Consider the following 25,153-nt stretch of genomic DNA (forward strand, 5'->3'; position numbering starts at 1 on the left):
GAAAAGTTCTAAAGTGCAATAAATTTGGTATTGGGCTAAGGAATAGAAGTGGAAATCTGATTTATTAGTTGCCAGGTTCACTGTTAGAGGTAGTCGTACAATAACTATTCTAGAAGTATTAAATAATACTAAATATTGAAGCACTGGTGTTATTACCGACAAATGAAATATGTTATGAAAATCCACCTTTAAAATCTATTTAGGTGAACAAGTAGAGCAAAAACAGTAAAATTTAAGTTAAGGTCCTGGATTTTAAAAATTCTACTGAATAGTGTATTATTGGTTTTATGTTAACGAGAAGGCGGTTTCTAAATAATGCACTGAAATCAAAAAACGTATCTCTTCAACAACATATTTGTTTATTCTGGACGTTTTAGTAAGTTAATTTGAAAACATAGACCAATGCGACTATTGTTTTACAATAGGAGAACAAAAAGGCCTAAATTAAAACTGTTATATAGAGGGTCGCTATTGATGTGATACGATAAGGTTTTTTTTAGAAATTCCAACCAAGTGTGTACGAACAGTACTAAAATGAATTTATAACATATATTTGTTCCACAAACATCCCATAAGGACAAGTGAGACTTCTCTCATAACAATGAGTGCACTCCGATCCATATTAGCTCTGTGGTATGGGTTCTGCTATTTATCACCAAGTCCGAAAAGCATGTCTTAAGACACCACTTGTAGAGAAGTTTTACATGATTGAAATACTCAGGAAATGTTGCCCACATTACTGAGGGGTATTTCTTATCGTTGAAAATTTGATGTTGCTTGGCCTGGAAATCGAACAGCACACCTTCTGTGTGCAAGCCAGGTGTGCATGCAATCAATTAAAATAGGTATTTTTAGTACCTCAAAATGTTCAGTGTTCACCATTTTCATATTATACTAGCGGAACCGGCGAACTTCGTCTCGCTATTAAGGAATAAAATTTCATTAAAAAACTCAATTTTCGATTTTTCCAATTTTCCGACTTTTCCAGAGAGATTTTCCAAAATTTTCTTCCGTAAAGACCTTCTCCACGAAAATACGAATAACTGACAAAAAATTTTACAGAAATCGGCCTAGCCGTTCTCATTTTATGAGTTACTATACATTTTTTACACCATTTTTATATATATAGATATTGATTAATTTTATTTTATTCCTTTTCCGCATACGAAGTAGCGGGCATTTTGCTAGTCACATATAAAATGCTGTCGAGGGTTGGGATCATACCAATGTGCACCTCATAATATTTTTTTTATATTTTTATGACTGCAACGAGGGAAATGGACACGTCACCCCCGAAGAGTTGTTGGCACGTATACTACGTATACCGCCAGGATACAAAGATTGGCTTCAGTTGCTTTATAAGACTAAATCAGCTTTATCCAAAAAACTTGTTATAACTGATATTTTCTCAAAACCATACATTTGTAAAAAGACCTCCATAGAATCCGTTCTCTTTAATTCTTCAAATGAGTCCCTAATATGATTATATTTCTGACAGTTGAAAATGATGTGGTTTAACTCCTATTCTTGACAAGGTACTGTTGCAGAAACAATGGCCTGTTAGTATTCTATTTATCTCCTTAGGTTAGGTTAGGTTAGAGGATGTGCAGCCACTAAATGTGACTGCGCCACTCGGAGACCTTACGGTCCATTGTGATCATCCTTTAGAAAAGTGGAGAGAGATAAAGATAGATAAGAGAGATAGAATAGAAATAATAGAATAAATAGATAAATAGGAATAAAATTCCTATTTCCTAACGATGTTGCAGATTACAGTAGGTTCCACAGTTGAGTAGAAGGTTAGAGACGGCGGAAAACGAACACCCACTAGTCTGTGTCGTCTACGAGCCAGGGCTGGACAACGACACAGGAGGTGTTCGATCGACTCCGACTCCTCCTCATCCTCACAGAGTCTGCAGTAATCATTAACATCCCTATCCCATTTAATGGTAAAGGCCCTGACATAGCAGTGTCCAGTGATGACTCCCGTCGTTACCTTCACTTCCGCTTTGCTCAGGTTCAACAGCGAATTCGTTCTTTTGGCTGACAGAGACGGCCATGTGGATCTTGCCACAATGCACCTAGGTTCATTGTGCCACAATTCACTGGCTCTTTCGTCAGAGAACGCTTCGACTTTTTGGAAAAAGTGACAGATGGGTGGTTTGATAGAGTCAGTGATAGCTAGATCAGCGGACTGTGATCCTCGTCTAGCTAATTCATCTGCTTTTTCATTACCCTGGTAGTCACGATGTCAAGGTACCCAACATAGCCGAAAGCCGTTAGTTAGCGCATCCAGAGCTGTTCTACACTTGAGGACGACGTCGGATTTGATGTTGCAGGATTTGATGGCTTTAAGAGCCGCTTGACTATCCACATAGATAGTCACCGGTTCAAAGATTTCTGCATCCAGATTTTTAATCAATTCCGCCGCCTTCCAAATCGCGAAGATTTCAGCCTGGAACACACTACAGTTGCTGTCTAGCCTGTATGTGCGTTCAAGTGATAGACTTTCACAGTAGACACCGGCACCGGTACCTTCCTCCATCTTGGAGCCGTCTGTATATATAGCCAGACCGCCCAGAGGGGGGTTACTGCGGTTCCAGTCGTCTCTACTAGGTATAATGACTTCTATATCGTCAAATCTCAAGACTGGTGATATATAGTCACTTATTTTGCCACAATGGTTCACAAAAATACCTGATTCATTCAGGATACACCCATGCCCATAGGTACGACCCCGCCAAAGACCCTGTTCATGAAGCCGCAGGGCACTCCTGGTTGCCTGACACTTAATGCTGATACTCAGTGGTCTTAAGTTCAGCATTGCGTTCAGTGCAGCCTGTGGCGTGCTCCTGGTAGCTCCAGTAATAAGAGTTGCGGCGGCTCTTTGTACCTTATCGAGCTTAGTGGATGTTGACTTTTGACGCAATGAGTGCCACCAAACGAGAGAACCATAGGATAGGATGGGTCTAACCACTGTATTATACAGCCAGTGTATAATCGAAGGAGTTAGTCCCCAGCTTTTCCCAATGGAATTCTTACATGAATAAAGTGCAATCATTCCCTTCTTCGCCCGCTCCTCAGCATTCCTATTCCATCGCAATTGACAGTCAAGGATTGTGCCAAGGTACTTTGCTTCGGGGGAGAGTTGGAGCTGCACCCCATCCAGTGTTGGTGGAACAAAGGCCGAGCTTACGCTTTCTTGTGAACATTACCAGTTCCGTCTTCGTTGGGTTAACCCCAAGACCATTAGCCTTGGCCCAGCGTGATAGAGTCGATAGTGCTCCTTGCATAAGCTCCGAAATGGTTGACGGAAATTTACCGGAAATCAGCAGTACCACGTCATCAGCATAAGCAACAACTTTGATACCTTGATTGTCCAGCTCCATCAAAATATTGTTTATAACAAGAAGCCACAGTAATGGCGAGAGCACACCTCCTTGAGGGGTGCCTCTAGTCACTGTTTTCCTTATTTTTACCTCCCCAATGCTAGAATTTATAATTCTGCTTTGAAGCATATTATTAATCCAGCACGTTAGGGGTTCAGGTGCATTAACTTTCTTCAGTGAGAGATTGATGGACTCAAGTTTTACATTGTTAAAAGCTCCTTCTATGTCTAGAAAGGCAGCCAAGGTAAAGTTTGAGTCTTCCATGTTTTTCTCAATGAAGCCGACCACCTCATGCAAGGCAGACTCAACAGATTTACCTTTAACATAGGCGTGCTGTGAGTTGCTTATAGAGACGGTGTCTACCTGACTCCTTATCTCCAGGTCGATCAGTCTTTCGAGTGTCTTAAGGAGAAAGGATGATAAACTTATGGGTCTGTAGTCTTTAGGTGCAGAGTGACTAGGTTTTCCCGCTTTGGGAATGTAAGTTACCTTTACCTCCTTCCACAGCCCCGGTATAAAAGAGAAAGTCAAGCACGCCCTAAAAATCTCCTCCAGGATTTGGTATAAGGTCGGTGATGCAAATTGTAGCATCGCCGGCGTTATGCCATCCGGCCCAGGAGACTTGTAAGGCTTAAAAGTGCTGAACGCCAACTTAATTCTACTTCTGTTGACCACCCTGTCAATGAGTACCAAATCCAAAGGCTCCTGAACTCGGAAGTCGTCACGCTCATTGTTGACAGTATCCTCATCCTTGCAGCCTGGGAAGTGGGTCTCCGCAAGGAGATCAAGAGTCTCAGTAGCGGAGTCTGTCCACGCACCATCTTGTTTCTTGATACTTCCAATGGATTTGGGGTCCTTGGAGAGTAGTCGTCGAAACCTAGCTGCGTCGTTAACTCCTTCTACCGACTCACAGAAGTTAACCCAAGATGTTTTCTTTGCCCGCTTGATTTCACTCTTATATTTATTGAAACTCACTTTATAGGAGTCCCAATCAATATCGAGTTTAGTCTCATGCGCCCTGTTATACAGTCGTCTAGTGTTTTTCCTAAGTTCGCCAAGCTCCTTGCTCCACCACACCGGCTGAGATTTCCTCCCAGGATATGTTAGTGGACAGGACTCCTTATGGCAACGAAGAAGAACATCAGTGAGATTATTTACGGTTCCATTGAGGTCATCAACTGTTTCCGTACTAATATTAGGAGTTAGTTGCGAGTTCGTTAGTTCCGTGTATTTGTCCCAGTTTGTCCTTCGTGGGTTCCTATAAGGAATTTGGCGACCTCTGTCCAGAGAGACATCAAAGAATATCTGCATATGGTCCGAAAAGGAACATTCTTTAGATACCCTCCAATTCCTCAGGGCAGAGTCATCTAAATTAGAAAGGGTTAGGTCAATGACCTCTTCCCTGTTCCTAATTTTAAACGTTGGATCACTACCCCTATTACATATCCGTAAATTATAAGATAAAATAAAATCGAATATGGACTCACCCCTCTTGTTGGTGTCCTTGCTGCCCCACTGGAAATGGTGAGCGTTTGCGTCGCAACCCAGGATTACGTTACAGGTACCCATCATCTCGTCAAGCAGACGTCGGACACACTGGTTGGGTGGGTCTGGGGCCTCAAAAGGCATATATATCGATGACAGCAGCGTGGCCTTGCTTTCTCCATGCTCCATCCTGACCGTGCATATGTCACCGTTACTGTAATTAGATAGAAAGATTAGATTTAAACTCTTTTTACCTACTATACAAGTCCTTACCTTGTCCCCCTCGGACGCGGCAAGACGTCGAAGTTGGCATTGTTTAGTCCAGAAACCTTATTTTTATAGATATAAGGCTCCTGGACTAAGACAATGTCTACTTCAGAGTTCGTGAGGGACAAGAGCAGTTCAGCGGCAGCGGCCTTGCAATGGTGCAGATTAATCTGCAGTATGCGCAGCCTTTGCCGCTTCCCTACCCTTACTGTTTTTCGTGAGGTGGACTCAGTCGAAACCGAACCCATCCTGAACCGAAATTCAGCTTTCCCTCACGTTCTCTTAAGTATACCTCCCCGGGGGGTCGACCGCCACTCTGGCCACTAAGCCACCCAACTCGCTACAGGGACTAGACCTGTTGTAACAAGATTGGGATTCTGCAACCTCAGCATTCTCAGCAGGATTTCCTTGCTTACCGAAGGTGGGGGAATCCACGCTGAGAGTACCTTTCTGGACGGGATGTCCGATAGGGAGACCGCCGCCAGATCAGCTCCTTCCCACAGAGCACCAAGACCACTCACTGTCTGAACGAGAAAGTCTCGCGACCTTTCATTCATACAGTTGATGACCTTGACACCCTTACGCAAGAAGGCGCTGCCAAGCTGACGGTCTTCCGGATCTTCCGGTCCAGAAACTATCGCAGCCCGAAGACCAGTTTCAAATAGCAACCAGTGACTGTCGCTGATTTTTCCATTTGGATCAGCTCTGTCGATGATTGCTATTTGCAGGCCATCGTCTGTCACAGCAGTTGGTCTACCGTATGGCTTATTGCGCCTTTGACCGCGTACCTTGGATTTAACTTTTCCAGAAGAGGCGGAAACCTTCTCCGTACTCAGTTGCTTCTCCTTGGTCACACGCTCAGCGGCCGCTGCACACGAGGTTGATGGTTCGATCAGCTGAGAAGTCATCGTCTTCTTGGCTGAAGGCTGCGGACCCTCAGAGGAGCGCACACGCTTCACAGATTTACTCTGCGAGGCGCTGTTCTCCCCACCCGAAGACGATATTTCCTTAGCTGGTCCAACCTTCTCCCTGTTGAGACCAGCATCTTCGATTGCGTCACCCTTGCCTTTTGGAGCAGAATCGGGCTTTGAGGCAGAGTCCTTTACCGCTCGATCACCACTAGGGGTGACTGTTGGCTTAGGGGTGCCCTCAATAGCCTTTTTCTTTACCTCTCGGTTCGGGTTAGGCTTCGAAGAAGATTTTGGCGCAGCACATTTACCGGAGGTAGCAGGCTTTGCCTTCTCTACTACGTCTTCCGGGAGGAAGATCCTCTCCACCGGGAATTCGCGATGAAATTTACGAGGGTACATTCTTTCGAACTTCCTCATAAATTTCAACTTGCCCTTGATGAGGTGGACCTCCCTCTCCGAATGCAAGTTTGCATCTCTCCCTACAAACCTGCGGAGATAGGATACGGCACGCTTGTAGTGTCTCGCATCCGATGCTTTGCGGGCCGAGGCAAACTTTGAGCCGCTGTCCGTTTTCGGGTCATCTACCGATTCCCCGTCGTCGGACATCATTTCCGTCGCCTCCTGCCTTTCAAGCTTTTTGTCGGCATGTGCCGACACAGGACCAGTCGGAATACGACTTGCCTCCGGTTCCCCCTTCGTCAGGGCTGCAACAATCTACCCGTGTAGACTTGGCCGGGATCACCGTGGTGTCCAGCTCATCGTCAGTCAGAGTAAGATTGTGCAGCAGTTCCTCCGGGAGCATGTCCTCAGTGGTTTCTTCCGGCACAAGCCTTTCCAGCTGGTCGAGGAGTTCCCTACTCTGTCTCTCAAAACTGTCGTCGATAGTTTTTTTGAGATTCGTCCTAGGGTCGTCCCCGCCCAAACTTGCAGTCCTGTCTGCCTTGGACTGGCTTTCACCAGCCCTGGTCAAATCATGATCCTTACGAAAAACCGAGTCGTCAACTTTGGGGTTAGAAACTGATGCACTTGTAGCAGGTACAGCTGTAGGTGCCAAGGCATCCACACCTAAAACAGCCGGATCACAATCACTTGATCTCGACGACACATGGCTTGTGGTCACACCAACACTTGCCGCCGGTACTGGGTTATTAACTCCCTGCACCGTAACTTTATTCCTTCTTTTTCTTCTACCCATGTTTAGTTAATTATTTAAGGGGACTACCCCGATCCAGTTTTTGGTCCACGGGGGGTCCAAAGACCCCCAGAGTCCCCACAATGTGCGGAAACGGCCCCGTCTTTGGTTGCCCTAGGACGATTTCGTTTTCGCACATTGCAGTGACGCCCTTCCCATCCGCCACCCGGGAAGACGCGCCTGGTAGGAGAACGACAAACTCTCCTTGCATTTAACCGGATTAATTGAATATTTTCCAAACCACCTGTGTCTGTTGGCTTGTGGAAAAATGCGGGCAAACATAATACCACTGCCTTGAGATCGGTTGACGATCGGTTGTAACCTCCGCAATCGCGTCTCCAATAGTTAGGGGATCTTAATTTCTGTACCCAATTCTTTGGACCTTTTGGCCGCCTGATCCGCTGCCTCATTGATAAAGATGTTTGAGTGTCCTGGAATGTAATGTAGTTCTATTGATCCATCTATTTGACCGGCCAATCTTCCGATTTTCTACACTAGGAAATTCCCCTTTGCACCATTTTTTATCGCCTGGATGCCACTGAGACCGTCCGTCATAATTGCAACTTTTTTGAGCTTATTGTTGATTGAAAATTCTAGTACTTTCATGATGGCAATTAAATCTGCAGACATTGACGACATAACTTTATTGGTGTAGAATGCAAAGACGGTCCCTGACCTTTGGTGTACAAACGCTGAGCCTGTGTGGTCCTGCATAACTGACCCATCGCTGCAGAAAATCTCAAAATTTTCCTTTACTAGTTTGTCCAGCTTTTCTTGAAACAGACTGTTGATTATTTCTGAACTACATTGTTGCTTGCTGTTTGTTTGTCCACAAATTTGATGTTAATTGTTTTGGTTGGGAAAGGCACAGATTTCCCTACCTCTGATATGATGCTCTTGAACTTGTCAGTTACTTTCCTGATGCCGGTGTTGATGCACTGCGGGCCTTCCTCCAACACTTGAACTATCGGTCTTTCATAGGCATATGATTTTATTATTTCCTTCGCCGCTGTAAGTTGTATTCTAGATTCCAATGGTAACTCAGCCGCCAGGTGGTAAATGCATTGTGTAGGTGTTGATCTTATAAGGCCGAGTGACTTCCTCAAGAAAGAGTTGATGCTTATCTTGATCCTCGTCAATGATATTTTGTCTGCGTTCGCGAGAGCTGCAGAGCCATATTCTATCTTAGATCCTCATAATATTTTGTCCAAATTTAGATCAAGTTTGAAGACGTACCATATCGTTTCATTCCTTTGAAGTTCGAATGTGTTAGTAAAAATTATTTCATGCAAAGTTTGGATAATATTACGTTAACATTTCGAAATCAAGTGAATTTCAACTGTCAATTCCATTGCTTATACGTCAAATGAAATCCAATGAATTTTGGATGAGTTTTCATTTGACATAAACATATAAACAAAGGAATTGGCAGTTGAAATCCACTCGATTTCGTAAATGTAAACGTACTATAAGTTAAAGTGTTGGGTTTTTCGTTTAATTCGAATCAATAGTAGCACATAGCCATCTGTTGGAAACTAGTGTAACTTTACGTTAGAAAAAACATCAAAGAAAGCGTTTTTTATGTTACCCTGTGATTAGCTGTCATCAGCTGTTTCAGTTTTGTTAACACCCACCACCTTTTTGTTTTGTTGGTTCTACTTATCACCTCCAGAAGTGCGTCGGTTTTTTATCTACTTATTGTTTATTAATTTTTAAAATTGTGTATTAATTTTTTTAAATAATATTTATAAATATTTTTAGGGAGATATCGCTTGATAGTCAAAAAAAAAAAAAAAAATAAATAAATATTTATGTATGTGGGCATATCTTTCCTTTACCGACAGTATTCGGAAAAATATTAAATAATTACCACAGATAGTGCTTTTTATGCTGATTCCTACGCTGTATAACTTTGTGAAATGTATACTTCCAGAGATATGACCCTCTGAAGTTCCTAAAATTCCCTTGTTTAAAGGCCGGCTACTTGGAGAAATATTTTAATTTAAAAGAAAATGTTGTTCCCGTTGTTCAAATCCCCGGCCAAAGACCGGCTATTAAAAGAGTTTGCAAACTATCGGTAAAGGAAATTTATTCAGAGTTACGTCTTTGTAATTATAATTATTTAAAAGTATAGGCTTAACAAAAGTTTATGTGGACTCATCGCGGATCACCTTGTCCCTTGGGGTCCTGATTACAACGATTTGTTGTTGTTACAGTGTTTATTATTATGTTTGTATGTTCATTCTTCTGTTGAATCTGACTCTCGGGGTCTATCTCCAGTTCTAGGAAAGTGGCTGCTTCGATGGGATGTAACCACAGATTCCACTGGAGTTAGATGAGTAGGTTTGGCAGGACAGTTGAAAAGAGGCTTTGTGTCGTCCGGGCCCTTGCCGCATACTGGACAGATGTCTTGCACGGCGCGGTCGATTTCCGCCCAATAAGAATTAAGGCGACTGCAATATCCCGAGCATAGTTGAGCCAAAACTACTCTGGTTTGTCGTGGCAGCTGACACTCCTCGGCTGCGCTAGATAGGGGATGTACTCTGAGGACTTTATTCACACTATATTTGCTTGTGGCCTTAGCAACTGCATCCGTGTGAATACTATTTAAACCAGCTTGATATGCCCTGTTGCTGTTCTCAGAGCGGCATTCTGACAGGTTTGATTTTTTTCCAATTCGTATCACATAATCTCGGGGACCAAATTGGAGCCGCATAGCTTACCACAAACCGACCTATGTATATCGTTATATGTGGTCAACAAGGTTTCTTCATCTGCAAAGATTTTGGGGTAGTTTGTGGTCTGCTACCATCAACCATGACATTCAACTCTCTTCTCACCTGCGCCGTGCATATGGTAAGAAGAGCAGGGATAGATTTAGTGGTGGATATTTGCATACTCCTCGCGTGGGAAAAAGGTGATAAGATCGGTCAAATAGAACGTGCAAAACGTAGAGCTATCAATCTGCTCAGCCAGCACTACCAAACGACTAGAGGGGTTTCCGAGGACCGGATGCCACAACTCAAAAAGCAGGCTAATGTTGATACGTTCAGCAACTCTACCTCGGCAGTTCCATACCTGAGTGCTACCCCCATACATTCCATATGCGGGTCATTTGAGCCAGGTTCAAGCGAGAGAGATCTGTATTGAACAGACTGGTGCAGTAGGAAAGCTAATTCCCCACATCCACTTCTGACGCGATTTTTCTTCAGTAACCATCACAACGCTGCAAGCTGCAGTCGTTGTTTATCTTGGTGATATTCTTCCGACTCATGAAGCCCGCTATTTCCTCGATCTTACCTCAGAGTCCGTTGCAATTAAATTGCAAAATGGTTGCATTTTCAGGGATTGTAACTCTGACGACTCACTAGTGGTAGTGTTCACGCAGCATGCAGCAACAAAGTCCCTGTCGTAGTCCCGCATGGACAAGTCCAGAACAACCCCTTAAATGCACATAATCTCGACATCTATTGTATCTCACCGAAGCTAGGATTTGGGTGAAGAAGAGTGAAGATTTGGCGAACCGAGCACAAATATTTTTTTACGTTCACGCAGCATGCAGCAACAAAGTCCCTGTCGTAGTCCCGCATGGACAAGTCCAGAACAACCCCTTAAATGCACATAATCTCGACATCTATTGTATCTCACCGAAGCTAGGATTTGGGTGAAGAAGAGTGAAGATTTGGCGAACCGAGCACAAATATTTTGGTCCTGGGTTTTCCTCCGTCCCGGCACGGAACAAAAGAATAAGGAGCAAGCATTCCGGGATATGCAGCTACCAACAGGGAAAAACATTACAAATACAGATAGGTGTAGGCTGAGGTGGCAGCCGCTGGTCGGAACACGGGTGTTGTTTTGTTCCAGGTCAAACCGGTATCGAAGAACATGCCACCGTGGGATTGAGTTTTTTTACCAATTTTTGTTGGTAACTCAAAATATGTGTTACAGAATTCCACAACTGGCCTTAAAGGGTCACCTTGTTGTTGCATCGATTGGAAAATTAAAAAATATTTTAATCAGCAGGAAGCACAACAATACCTTTAAGTATACCACGTTTTTATCTCAAAAACTTTACTAATTTATACCTTTTTCTACTTTCCAGGGACAACCGTTTGTTCCAACTTTTACCAAATAAAACAAAACGCCAAATTTAAAATGCTTAAGAAAAAGCTACAATATAAAATAACAGCAAATCCGACACCTAATAACAGCCGCAATGTGGTGCCGGTGGACATCAACAGTAATCAACGTAATCTACCAGTAAAGGTTTCCCCTTTTTTTGCTCCATCCTATTGGGAACAATTTTATGCCATGGAATGTGCCCTGAACGGCTATCTAAGACTAATTAAACCATCTCCTGAAATAACACATATTTATAATCCGGTGGAATATGCTGCCCAAATACACTGTGAATATTTGAAACGTTACCTCAAAGGACCGAAAAAAGTGATTTTTATTGGCATGAATCCTGGAGCCGATGGAATGGCACAAAATGGTGTAAGCTTATCATCAACTATTAGCAACCTTTTTTACATTGTATGTTTTCAGATACCCTTTGGCAATATCTCCACAGTACGAGATGTTATGAAACTTCAAGGTTCTATTACGGATCCACCTCAACAACATCCTAAAAGACCGCTAAAAGGGTTTGAGTGTACCCGCGAGGAACCAAGTGGTAAACGTCTATGGACATTATTTCAAAAACTGGCCAATGACTCATTGGAAACATTTTTTCAACAATGTTTTGTTCATAATTTTTGTCCGTTGGCATTCTTTGATGGCCTAGGACGAAATATAACACCCAGTGAACTGAAGGGACCATATAAAAAGGAATTGCAAGACATGTGTTTACGTACAATGGAACAGCAGTTACACCTACTACAACCTGATATTATCATAGCTGTAGGTGATTACGTTTTTAAGGCTCTACGTAATTCGGAATATTGTAAGGGGAAACAAATGTTGCGCTTAGATCATCCAAGTCCGCGTTCATTGAATAATACCAATTGGCCTGAAAAGGCTGAACGTTTTCTACGTGAACATGATTTATTGAAATATTTACGCAATGAGGAGATTGCCAGCGTGATATAGACTTTAGTTTTGAATATTTTTTTATTGAAGCCAATGAATTTGTTTTACGTTTTTTTGTATTTGTTCCCACTTTTCGTCAACGAGCTGTGCTCGACGACACTGAAATTGATCTCTTTGATTTAAAAATTCAAAAAAGTATTACTTTTATATACACTCATATACCTTTTAATAATTATTAATAAACCAAAAAGGTTTGACTAAATGTGTGGTCCAGAACCTGCAAGAATCTAGTATTTTTAACTACGATAACAATTTTTCCTTTATGCTATCGGAAAAAATAAGAAAAATTAGTAACAATATACTAATTTATTTTTAGAATATTTTTAGTTGAAGCTCAAAGTAGAATAGAATTCCATGCTCCTTGTCTTTCTGCACCACTCAAACTGATACATAGGTTTGAGGTCACCACTGTCGCCGATATTGGGGTTGTATTTACAACGTAACAATGTCTATTCGCTGCCTTTGCGAGTAAATGTCTCAGTGCTAATGATCTGTGCGATAACGGTCACAGCCTTTAACGCTCCTTTAAGATTCAATGACACGTTAAAACCCATATGTTTAGGCGATGGACATTTGTGACCGAATTAAACGTTAGCCACTTGCGATCTCGAATTTACTTGGGGATATTCTGAACGAAAATTCCCCATAAGTTTTTTTTACTTTCTCCCTTAAGTTGAAACGGCGGAAAGACAAAACTCACGGAGAATTTTCGTTCAGAATAACTCCTATAGTGTGATATTCTTACAGTGAAAGAGGGCGCCAATGCCATGGTGGACCTAACCAGCAAAGGGACCTCTGGCAATACACAGTATTAAATTACAGCAATCTCGATTCGAAAATTTGACAAAAAAAAAACCATTGAAACCCGGATAAACACGAAAAGTTTCAAAATACCGAAAATCGGGGGTACCGTTCTATCGGAGCTATCTGAAAACGACAAATTTCTACCAAATACCAAATTTTAGTCATTTCGGTGGGACGTTGGACCCAAAATCTTTAAAATAGCCAAAAATTGGAAGGTACCGTTCTATAGGGGCTATATAAAGAAGTGGAGCAATACCAACAAATTTCAGGTGGAAATGATTGTACCCTCAACGAAGACAAAATACCAAATTTAAGTCGTTTCGGAAGAATATTGAGGCCACAACCATCAAAATACAGAAATCGGGAGGTACAGTTCTATGGGGCTATATTAAGACGTAGACCGATATAACTCATTTTCAATACCAAACATCCTAGGAGTTTATGATCTTCTATACCAAATTACAAAGCTCTATCTTAAAAATTGCGAGCTGTATCTTGATTTCAACAGACATACGGACGGACATGGTTATATCGACTTAGAATTTTATTCTGATCTGATTAAAAAACAAAACTGATCAAGAATATATACTATATGTTATTGTCTTTGGAAAGTGTGTGGCTTGACTTTCCCGACTTGAGGCTGTATGTCACAGTGACCAATACCTCCAGTACATTTGGTAGCATCGCAGGAAAAATACCGTTTGGACCGGGTGATTTAAAGGGTTTGAATGTGTTTATTGCCCAGGCTATCTTTGGACGACATATGATCTCCTCGGTGACCTAGTTGCGTACGGTACATGTATACACACCACGGTTGATGCGCTTAACGGCCTGGAGCATCCATGAAGTTGGGGAAGTGGGTATTGGCTAAGAGATTCGGACTTTCCAGACCGGAGGAAGTCAATATGCCATCTTCCCGTTTGATACTGAATGTGGATTTGGGGTCCTTCGTGAATATCCTACGAAATCTGGCTGCGTCATTTACTTCCTCTATCCACTCGTCCAGATCTGTGTTTAGCCGTTGTACTTACTGAAAGACACTTTTCAGTTCTCCTAATCTGTAGACAACTTTTTTTATTGACTTTATTGTAGTCTTTTGCTAATCTTCCTAATGGGTACTTTACACGATATGTTATTTTACATATGTGCTGTCACTTTGCATATACAGATTGTATTTAAAAAGTGACAACCCATAAGTAAAAAACATATCGTGTAAAGTTCCCATAAGATTTGCTCGATTTTTCGACCACCGGACAAAAAAGCCCTACTAGCAAGTAAAATCCACTATGCACTCTCTGGAGCTCATTCCCCTGGTGGTAAAGAGATAAAGGGCCGCACTACACTGGGAATAAATGTCCTAGGATACGAAAGACCTTATCTCCCTAAGCCATGTTTACATTAGGATTATGTACCTACAAATATGGAGATTTTAATTTTCCTCTCCGTTTTAGATATCACAAGTGAAAATTTATGAAGCGCCATCTGTTTGTCAGTTTTCATAAATATGGTAAAAGTTGATCAACACTAAAACTCATGATTAGCAATTTACAACACTAAATGATGACAGCTTTCAACCTCAACCACAAAATACACACACCACATACACACACCGATTAAAAATTCAAACAAACAACAAACGAACGCCCGCGAAGGTGACGCTACAGAAGAAAAATAATACATATTCCAAATTGTGCCAATAAATTTAAAACAAAGCAAAATATATCAAAAATGAGCGAAAAACTAAGTGAAAAATTCAGCAAATTTGAGAAAATCTATTTAATGGAAAAGCATCGTGTTGATAGTTTTAAAAATTGGCCCTACGACGAGTCGGCCGATTGCAGCATTACAAAAATGGCTCAGGCAGGTTTCTATTGGTCTGGGAGCAAAAGTGATGATGACACTGTGACCTGTTTTGTGTGTGGCAAAACATTGCATGGTTGGGATCCCACAGACGATCCATGGAAGGAACATGCTAAGCATGCGCCGCAATGTCAATTTGTTAAATATGGTCACAAAGAAGTTGATTTGACGGTGAGTACAATGCGGGAATGGGCCTGTTGTTGTTGTAAGGACATGTTTATGCATGCTTTTCTTATTTTTACTTTTCTCTATTCTAGGTTGAAGAATTCCTGAATATTTTCTCTGCCGTTGGCATGAACAAAATGATGAAAGATGTAAATGGCATTAAATCACGATTTCTTACACGAGCCTCAGCCGAATTGGAGAAATGTTTATCAGAAAAGAAATAGTACCTACCATTTTGAATTGTTAATTTTAGGATACTTTTTTTGTTAGTTGGTAATATCGTCGTAGTTATTAGTAGAACACTAATAAAAGGAATTTATATAGAACCTTTTATTATATTGAAAGGCAAATGAATGGTGTTTGTGCATGTATTGTTAAGAAGCGTCTGGGTATCGGTTAGCCACAGATTAACACAAATATTGTCGAAAAATTAATTTTTATTTTCGCCCTTCAACTTCCCAAGAGTAGTCTACAGACAGAAGGACGAGGTAACAAAATGAATTTTCGGCACATCATTCGATGGAATCTGAAGGTTTTCTGTCTATAGAAGAGCTTTACCAAGTCTTTTGTCTATAGAAGACGCATAGAAGGTTTCTTTCTATAGAAGAATTCTAGAATGTTTTCTGTCTATAGGTCTTGTGCCTATAGAAGACATGTCTTATCTCTATATAGGTCTTCTGTGTATAGAAAACATTTAGAAGGGCATCATTCCATAGAAGCCTTTAGGATAAACTCTGTTTATAGACGGCCATTACAGTTTCTCCCATCTATAGATTACCTTTAAGGGGTTGCATACAAGACCTTTAGAATGTATTTTGCTTTTAAAAATCGGCCCGGCCAACTTCCGTATTGTCAGTTGCTTTGTATTCGTGCATGAAACTATGGGTTCTTAACTCGATTTCCCCACTTTGTATTCGTGCATGAAGCTATGGGTTCTAAACTCGATTTCCCCACTACTACAATATCATAAAATTACTCGATTTAAGAACTCCTAGTTTCATGCACGAATACAAAGCAACTGACAAAACGGAAGTCAGCCACAGAGTAGTGCGCAAGTAGCTGATTTTGACACTCATAAGCCACATGCAAAAAAACAAGCGTATGTGCGGCTTGCTACTCTAAAAAATAAATGCAAGTGTTGCTTGCCATTCTCAAAATATGTACGAGTGTGGCTAGCCACTCAAAAAATAAGTTGTTTAAAAATGGATATTTTTAGACACTTGTGTATGCTTTGCCAAGTAGTTTTAAATACGCAATAACAATTTCTGTCTTACTTTTTTGCTCATTGCACATCAAGTATTGTTTTCAACCCTTGTAATTCAACCGATTGTCTCGTGCTCTCCGAGAGAATGAGAGCTAAGATCACTGATTTTCAAACGTTAAAAGAACATGCAAAAACACACATAACATTCCAAGCAAATAAAGAAAAGCATACACAAACGAAACAACAACAAATAAAATTACAATTGTTAATTTTTTGTTGTGTTGTGTGTGTGCTTCCACTTGATAAGTCACTTGGCAAACTATCTACGATTGCGAGTTTTGTAACAGTGCAAAATATGATGAATACTTGTTTTACTTATTACGCACAAGCAACGGTCTTGATGCGTCGCAAGTATTTTTGGTGGTGGTGGAAAAAATACCGAGTGCGAGAAAACACATGCGTTAAAATAGCAAAAGGCCCAAAAAACTTGTGCGTGCTCAATTGGCTTACGGGGGCAAGTAACTCTGGTCAGCCAAGCAGAGTACGTAAAAACAGTGTTCGGAAACAAACAGTACCTTATCATAAGGTACCGTACATGTACACAAACACTAAAAAAATTATAAAGTTTATGTACACTTACACAAACATTAAAAATCCATTTTAGTGTTTGTGTACGTGTACCCAACGAGATTCGAAAAGTTCGTCAAACACACATGTTTGGTACGCAACCTCCATCGTAATGTAACAACCACGTACCTAACCGAAAAGGTTGTGTACATCAGCGCGTACATTAAAAAACCACGTAGAGTACATCATAATGTACATTTAGAAAGAAAGTGTTGGTAGGGTACATTTACATTTGTTTGGTTAATAAGGTATTAAAAATATTAACTTTAATTTTTGTGGAATATATACAAATGAAATACAAGTAAATATAAATGAATATGTATCTTCAATTAATTAGGACTAAAAATGTCATTATTTAAATGTCATAAATACTTATGCAAGAAGTTAGGAATGCCTAAACAAAACTCTCTCATCGAATATCTAAAATCTTGACATTTTTCAAAAGGGTTGCTATAGGGCTGTAGTTTATGGAGGAGTTTTTTATTATTAAAAATCGTATCATTTGTATTGTGAAAACATGTGGTTCATTTCAAATTTTAGCAATGTCAAAAAAGCATCGAAGAACAGTTTCAAGTAAATTGTTTTCAGTATCAACATCATCTTACAAAAAGAAATGCTACACCACCACAATAAGAATTACTCAGTGTTTGAATTTGCTACCAGCATAGCACTGAAATCACTAAAAATATGCTATTGCTATGCTGTGCTGTTTTCAAAAACAAAATCGAAAACTGTTGCTGTGCTATGCTGCGAACATAAAAGTAGCACAGCACATGGTCTATGCTGTGCTTCTGAAATCTTCACAGCACATAGCATAGCATAGTCATCAAAATCAAAAACGAATGCTGTTGCTATGCTGTGCTGCGAACATAAAAGTAGCATAGCACATGGTCTATGCTGTGCTTCTGAAATCTTCACAGCACATAGCATAGCATAGTCATCAAAATCAAAAACGAATGCTGTTGCTATGCTGTGCTGCGAACATAAAAGTAGCATAGCACATGGTCTATGCTGTGCTTCTGAAATCTTCACAGCACATAGCATAGCATAGTCATCAAAATCAAAAACGAATGCTGTTGCTATGCTGTGCTGCAGACATTTTAACAGCATAGTAAACAGCCGCAGTCAAGAAAACAAAAACGAAAACTATTGCTGTACTGTGCTATGAACAAAGTCAACAGCATAGCATCAAACATAACCCAGAAAAATGTTTGATGGCAAAGAAGTATGTATGTATTTTAAATGTAACAGAATTTGCTATTGACCTGTGAAACCATGACTAAATGCACATTTCGATATTTTTAACACACTACTATGTCTGTTAATTGACAAAACAGTAATATATAATTTTTTAAAGTACCAAAAAATCTCTTATGTCAAATTGTTACGAATCTCTTTACCTGAATGAAAAATTTGAGAAATAAGGAAAGAAACCCCATGACTATTTGCTGATTATTATTATTGGTCTACTGTAAAAAGCCCAAACATTCCTGTATGTTCTGCAACTAAATAATTGTTGTTATAGATAACAAAATTTCAAAAAAAATATTGAATAATTGATCGTTCTAAAACTATTCTTAGGACAAATATAAAAACATTTCGATAGACCGCTAAAATATAACAAATTTGACACAAAATATTATAAAACAAGTAAAAAAGTATCAGTCGGCCTTGCCGACAGAGATATACCCTCATCCTGTATGGATAGACATAACTTTTTTTCCCAAAAAAAAAAAAAAAAAAAACTTATGTATTTAGGGGGGGGGTTTCAAAATGTTGGCCGTATGCACCGACAAAAGTATTAATAGGATTATCACACTAGCCAGCGAAAAACATAATATAGCTATATTCGGTTCGAGCCTTCCATATGGTGCCATAGAGGTTTTTTACAACTTACGGGCTCTTTTCTCAAGAAGTATGGACTTGCCCCTGAAAAAACTTTTACTGTCGTTATTGAAACAGCTAATGCAAGTTGTTTCAACAAAAATCAAAGTGTTTATTTATTATTGTCTTTTAATTAAAAATCAAAGTGATTCGAGAGCAGGTCTTAAAGTGAATTTTTCCAAAATTTTGTGTGGGAGGTACACGAATGGGTGGACAAATATAGTCCATATTCGAACCTGATATATATCTGGTAGATATTTTAGGATGTGTAAAGTATGAACCAAATCGGTCACTCCCATCAAGAGTTATCGTGTGCACAATTTTTCCGAACATTTTTTAAATTTTGTGGGGGAGGTACATGAAGGAGTGAAACGATATGACTTATCTTCGAACTTAAACTAAGTTTGCACAAAATATTACAAAGACCAAATTGTGGACTTTTCTCAGGAAGTATGGACTTGGCCCTGATGAAGATTATACCGTTATATGAGGGGCAGTGGATGCAAGTTGCTACAACAAAAATCAAAGCGATTCTTGAACAGGCCCTAAACTGAACTTTACCGAAATTTTGTGTGGGAAGTACCCGAAGGAGTGGACCGATTGAGTCTCAACATTGTCAGTGAACTATAAGTATTTATGCCAAAATTCATCTGACAACGCCAACTCCTTTTATATTTGTCCACCGTTTATTCGAACTCGCGACATAGTGCAGCGTTTTTTGAGGTTATGCGCCATTATCTCGGGAACTATGGACTTGCCCTCGAAAAAAATTACAATGACGTAAAAGAGGCCGCACGAACATTCTGTTACAAAAAATTTCATAACGATTCGTGAGGTGTCACTAAACTGCACTTATTTCAAATTTTGTGTGGGGGGTACCTGAAGGAGTGGCCCGATATAATCCATATTCGAACCTGATGTATGCCTACAGGTAGTATTACCATATGCAAAATTTGGTTCAATTCGGTTACTCCCTTCGAGAGTTATCGTGCGCACAAATTTTGCGACAATTTTTGAACATTTGTGGGGGAGGTACCTGAAGGAGTGGACCTATATGGCCCATCTTCGAACTTAAATCAAATCTGGACAAAATATTTTGATACCCAAAATTTAAAACGAATCGATTGATCCGTTCGAGACTTATCGTGCGCACCAGCCAGCCAGCCAGACCGACAGACAGACGGACGGACATTGCTAGATCTACTCAAAATTGTCTGAAACGGATATCATACAAACATACTTGGGGTCTAAAACCATTATTTCGATGAGGCACATTTTGGTCGTATCAAAGTGTAAATACCCTCTTTAGCCTAAAGGCTGGGGGTATAAATATAGTAACAATAGTTTCTTGAAACTAATTTATTTAGTCGGTAACCACACTAGCATGAATTGCATCAAACAACTTAATAACATTTTGTGTTTCTAGATCAAGTTCCACAGTAGAGTAAAATCGTGAAATTGATGTAGTGGAGAATTCGATCTAAGAACGCCTAATTTCATGAAATTTAATAAAATTCTCGCTATTGGCGTCTATGGCTTATGGAAGCGAACTTCGAGTTTCTAAATGCATGTTATTGCCACTTGTACCTGTTTTAATATATGTACTAGAGTGGTTTCAAAAATCGATGTCCAATTTTTATGCGGCATCCTCCTAAAACGTTTAGTTTTGTTAAAAATTAAGATTGACAGAGTTTGAGCTCAATCGGAGTATGTTAACACGTGCCACTGGTGCCTCAAAGTTTCCATGGGCCCTTTATATAGCCAAAATTAAAATCTGACCCGATTTTCAAAAATTTTTGTGGGATTACTTGTTTAGCAGCTAGTAAACTGTTTTCATCGATTGAACAATAAATGTGATCTGTAAAGTGAAAATTCGCCAATACAAATTAAAATTAAAATTTTATAGGGCCAATGGCGAATTTTCAGAAAATCACTCTATAGACCACATTTATTATCCAATTGATCAAAAAAGTACCATTTATGTACCTTGTAAGCAATAAACAGCACTGAACAACTCATAGGGCCATTATTATAAGTTTTCGTTTACTATTGGATGTATTTGAAAACGCAAAATAAACGAATTTGAAGACATTAAAAATATAATTTTCACATTTTAATATTATTTTAACCGGAACGCTAAAAAATCTGATCGAAAAATCCAAACTATAACCAAAGAAAGCTTATTTATAATAATGGGGGTTAGTGAGTTTGCTGGGTTAACATTAATTATGCTATGCTATGTAGAAATGTTTACAGCACAGCAGAGCACAGCAATCGTTTTTCGATTTCATGACTATGCTATGTGCTATGCTACTTTTATGTTCGTAGCATAGCACAGCAACAGTTTTCGTTTTTGTTTTTGAAAACAGCACAGCATAGCAATAGCATTCGTTTTTGATTTTGATGACTATGCTATGCTATGTGCTGTGAAGATTTCAGAAGCACAGCATAGACCATGTGCTATGCTACTTTTATGTTCGCAGCACAGCATAGCAACAGCATTCGTTTTTGATTTTGATGACTATGCTATGCTATGTGCTGTGAAGATTTCAGAAGCACAGCATAGACCTTGTGCTATGCTACGTTTATGTTCGCAGCATAGCACAGCAACAGTTTTCGATTTTGTTTTTGAAAACAGCACAGCATAGCAATAGCACTCGTTTTTATTTTTGATGCTGTGACTATGTGCTATGCTGCGTCACTTTCACAGCGCCAGCATAGACCTTGTGCTGTGCTGTGAAAAACTAGCAGCAAATTCAAACACTGGAATTACTTTTTGCTTTTTTGTGTTTTTCCTAATTATGAATTGCCGTTGATGTAACCAAGGACTGGTACCTAGCTGTGAAGGCAACATCTGTTTTGGGTCTGCTATATTTTTAAAGTTTGTTTACAGGTAGAATTATCGGAATTTTGGTTTTGATAAGTTAGAAAGCCAGAAATAGATAGAAATATTATTTCTCGCACACCAAAACCATAAAGTACCTGTCCCTTCTTTTTGACATCATAAAAATGATGAGTTAAAAAATTGTAAACCACAATATTGGTTTTTACCTTTCTTGTGTATTGTAATAAATTATAACCATTACCACACGAATGATCTAGTTTTTGAGTTTGTTACACTCGTAGTCTTATTGTATAATTTATGGCAAATTTCGCGAAAACCCTTTTATGTTTCAGAACACAATACAAGCCACCCAATATTAGAGGAAACTCCATCACCGAGCAGACCACATGCAGCCAAATCTTTTTCCGATTATCTACAAATGATAGATCCTACCACAGAAATTCCGAGTTCATCTAAATTACACAATTTAGAAGCTGATTTTGCCACTTATGAGCGGCAATCAAGATTGCCCCTAAACGAAAATATAATAGCATTTTGGTACTCTCAGAAAACCATTATCAGTGAGATTGCTAATATTGTACAGGCAATACCGTCAACCCAAGTAAGCGTGGAACGCTTATTTTCTCCTATGAAATACATATTATCTGATCAGCGCAACCGCATGTCAGCAACAAATATTGAACATATATTAATGGTAAAAGTCAATGGGGATTTTAATTATGAAAGTTGAGCTTTCTCTTGTTAAATTCTATTTTCTTTAGTATTTTATATAAAAGATTATACATATGTTTTCACATGTTAATCTTTTATATATTCGTTAATTTTTTTATAAAATAAATAAATGTTTTTATATTTACTGGTTAAATATAAATATAGATACTTTTGTATTTTATTTATACGATATTCACTCTTATTTTTATACCCTCCACCATAGTATGGAGGGTATATTAAGTTTGTTTTTCCGTTTGTAACGCATTGAAATACTCATTTGCGACCCTATAAAGTATGTATATTCTTGATCAGGGTTAAATTCTGAGTCGATCTGTGCACGTCCGTCCGTCCGTCTGTGGTAATCACTCTAGCATCCACAAAAATGGAGATAGGACGCTGAAATTTTGGGAAAATGCGTCTTTTGTGTGCAGGCAGGTCAAGTTCGATGATGGGCTATATCAGTGCACGTTTTGGTATAGCCCCCATATAACGGTACCCCCCGATTTACGGTATTTTGGCGTTTTTAGCTCCATTTTCAGACCGATGTAGCTATAATTTGACAGTTAGGGTTCTTAAGTGTCACTAAACTTATATAACAAAACTTGTGGACATAGGTCCACGTTTTGGTATAGCCCCATATAACGGTACCCCCGATTTACGGTATTTAGACGATTTTAGCTAAATTTTTAGACCGATTTAGCTACAATTTGACATTTGGAGTTCTTAAGTATCAATAAACTTACATAACAAAAGTTGTGGACATAGGTCCACGTTTTGGTATAGCCCCCGTATAACGGTACCCCCCGATTTACGGTATTTTTACGTTTTTAGCTACATTTTAAGACCGATTTAGCTATAATTTGACATTTAGTGTTCTTAAGTGTCAGTAAACATATATAACAAAACTTGTAGACATAGGTCCACGTTTTGGTATAGCCCCCATATAACGGTATTCCCCGATTTACGGTATTTTGACGGTTTTAGCAACATTTTCAGACCGCTTTATCTATAATTTGACATTTAGTGTTCCTAAGTATCAATAAACTTACATAACAAAAGTTGTGGACATAGGTCCACGTTTTGGTATAGCCCCCGTATAACGGTACCCCCGATTTACGGTATTTTGACGTTTTTAGCTACATTTTAATACCGATTTAGCTATAATTTGACACTTAGTGTTCTTAAGTGTCAATAAACATATATAACAAAACTTGTAGACATAGGTCTACGTTTTGGTATAGCCCCCATATAACGGTATTCCCCGATTTACGGTATTTTGACGGTTTTAGCAACATTTTCAGACCGATTTAGCTATAAATTGACATTTAGGGTTCTTAAATGTCAATATACTTATATAACTAGTGGACATAGGTCCATGTTTTGGAATTGCCCCCATATAACGTAACCGCCCGATTTCAGGTATTTTGACGTTTAAATTCACATTTCTAGACCGGATTAGCTATAATTTGATATTTAGGGTTCTTAGTGACCATAAAACTTATATTCAAAATAATTATGACGTAGGTCCATGTTTTGGTATATTTTTGGGAAAATTTTTGGGAAAATGCGTCTTTTCTGTGCAGGCAGGTCAAGTTCGATGATGGGCTATATCGGTGCACGTTTTGGTATAGCCCCCATATAACGGTACCCCCCGATTTACGGTATTTTGACGTTTTTAGCTGCATTTTCAGACCGATGTAGCGATAATTTGACAGTTAGGGTTCTTAAGTGTCAATAAACTTATATAACAAAACTTGTGGACATAGATCTACGTTGTGGTATAGCCCCCATATAACGGTACCCCCCGATTTACGGTATTTTGACGTTTTTAGCTAATTCAACAGTTAGGGTTCTTGAGTGTCAATAAACTTATACAACAAAAGTTGTGGACATAGGTCCACGTTTTGGTATAGTCCCCATATAACGGTACCCCCCGATTTACGGTATTTTGCCGTTTTTAGCTACATTTTCAGACCGATTTAGCTATAATTTAACAGTTAGGGTTCCTAAGTGTCACTAAACTTATATAACAAAACTTGTGGACATAGGTCCACGTTTTGGTATAGCCCCCATATAACGGTACCCCCCGATTTACCGTATTTTGCCGTTTTTAGCTACATTTTCAGATCGATTTAGCTATAATTTGGCAGTTAGGGTTATTAAGTGTCAATAAACTTATATAACAAAAGTTATGGACATAGGTCCACGTTTTGGTATAGCCCCCATATAACGGTACCCCCCGATTTACGGTATTTTGCCGTTTTTAGCTACATTTTCAGACCGATTTAGCTATAAATTGACATTTAGGGTTCTTAAATGTCAATATACTTATATAACTAGTGGACATAGGTCCATGTTTTGGAATTGCCCCCATATAACCTGACCGCCAGATTTCAGGTATTTTGTCGTTTAAATTCACATTTCTAGACCGAATTAGCTATAATTTGATATTTAGGGTTCTTAGTGACCATAAAACTTATATGCGAAATAATTATGACGTAGGTCCATGTTTTGGTATAGCCCCACATAACGGTACCACGGTATAACGGATTTCGGTATCCCCATATAACGGATTTTCGGTATTTTGAGAATTGTACCTACAAGTTTAACCGAATTATCTGTAATTTGAACATTTGGCATTTGAAATTCTTAGTGGTCACCACACCTCTCCACCAAAAATTGTCAAGAAAGGTCGATGTATTGATAAAGCTCCCATAT

The 25,153-nt window shown here is 39.4% G+C and overlaps 2 protein-coding genes across 2 annotated transcripts; both read left to right on the forward strand.

The window, feature by feature from the left end:
- Nucleotides 1–8,879: 8,879 nt before the first annotated feature.
- Smug (Single-strand-selective monofunctional uracil-DNA glycosylase) lies at nucleotides 8,880–12,558 on the forward strand. The gene is made up of 3 exons (XM_073960030.1): nucleotides 8,880–8,918; nucleotides 11,347–11,741; nucleotides 11,793–12,558. Exons 2-3 carry the CDS (start codon nucleotides 11,400–11,402, stop codon nucleotides 12,333–12,335), a joined length of 885 nt encoding a protein of 294 aa, XP_073816131.1. The 5' UTR covers nucleotides 8,880–8,918; nucleotides 11,347–11,399; the 3' UTR covers nucleotides 12,336–12,558.
- Nucleotides 12,559–12,679: 121 nt separating this feature from the next.
- Det (baculoviral IAP repeat containing deterin) lies at nucleotides 12,680–15,514 on the forward strand. The gene is made up of 2 exons (XM_073960031.1): nucleotides 12,680–15,170; nucleotides 15,257–15,514. The coding sequence occupies exons 1-2, from the start codon at nucleotides 14,868–14,870 to the stop codon at nucleotides 15,386–15,388; spliced, it is 435 nt and encodes a 144-aa protein (XP_073816132.1). The 5' UTR covers nucleotides 12,680–14,867; the 3' UTR covers nucleotides 15,389–15,514.
- Nucleotides 15,515–25,153: the final 9,639 nt, after the last annotated feature.

This window comes from Musca autumnalis, unplaced genomic scaffold (assembly GCF_047663935.1).
Source record: "Musca autumnalis isolate F117 unplaced genomic scaffold, ASM4766393v1 scaffold_1, whole genome shotgun sequence".
Classification (NCBI taxonomy): Eukaryota; Metazoa; Arthropoda; class Insecta; order Diptera; family Muscidae; genus Musca; species Musca autumnalis.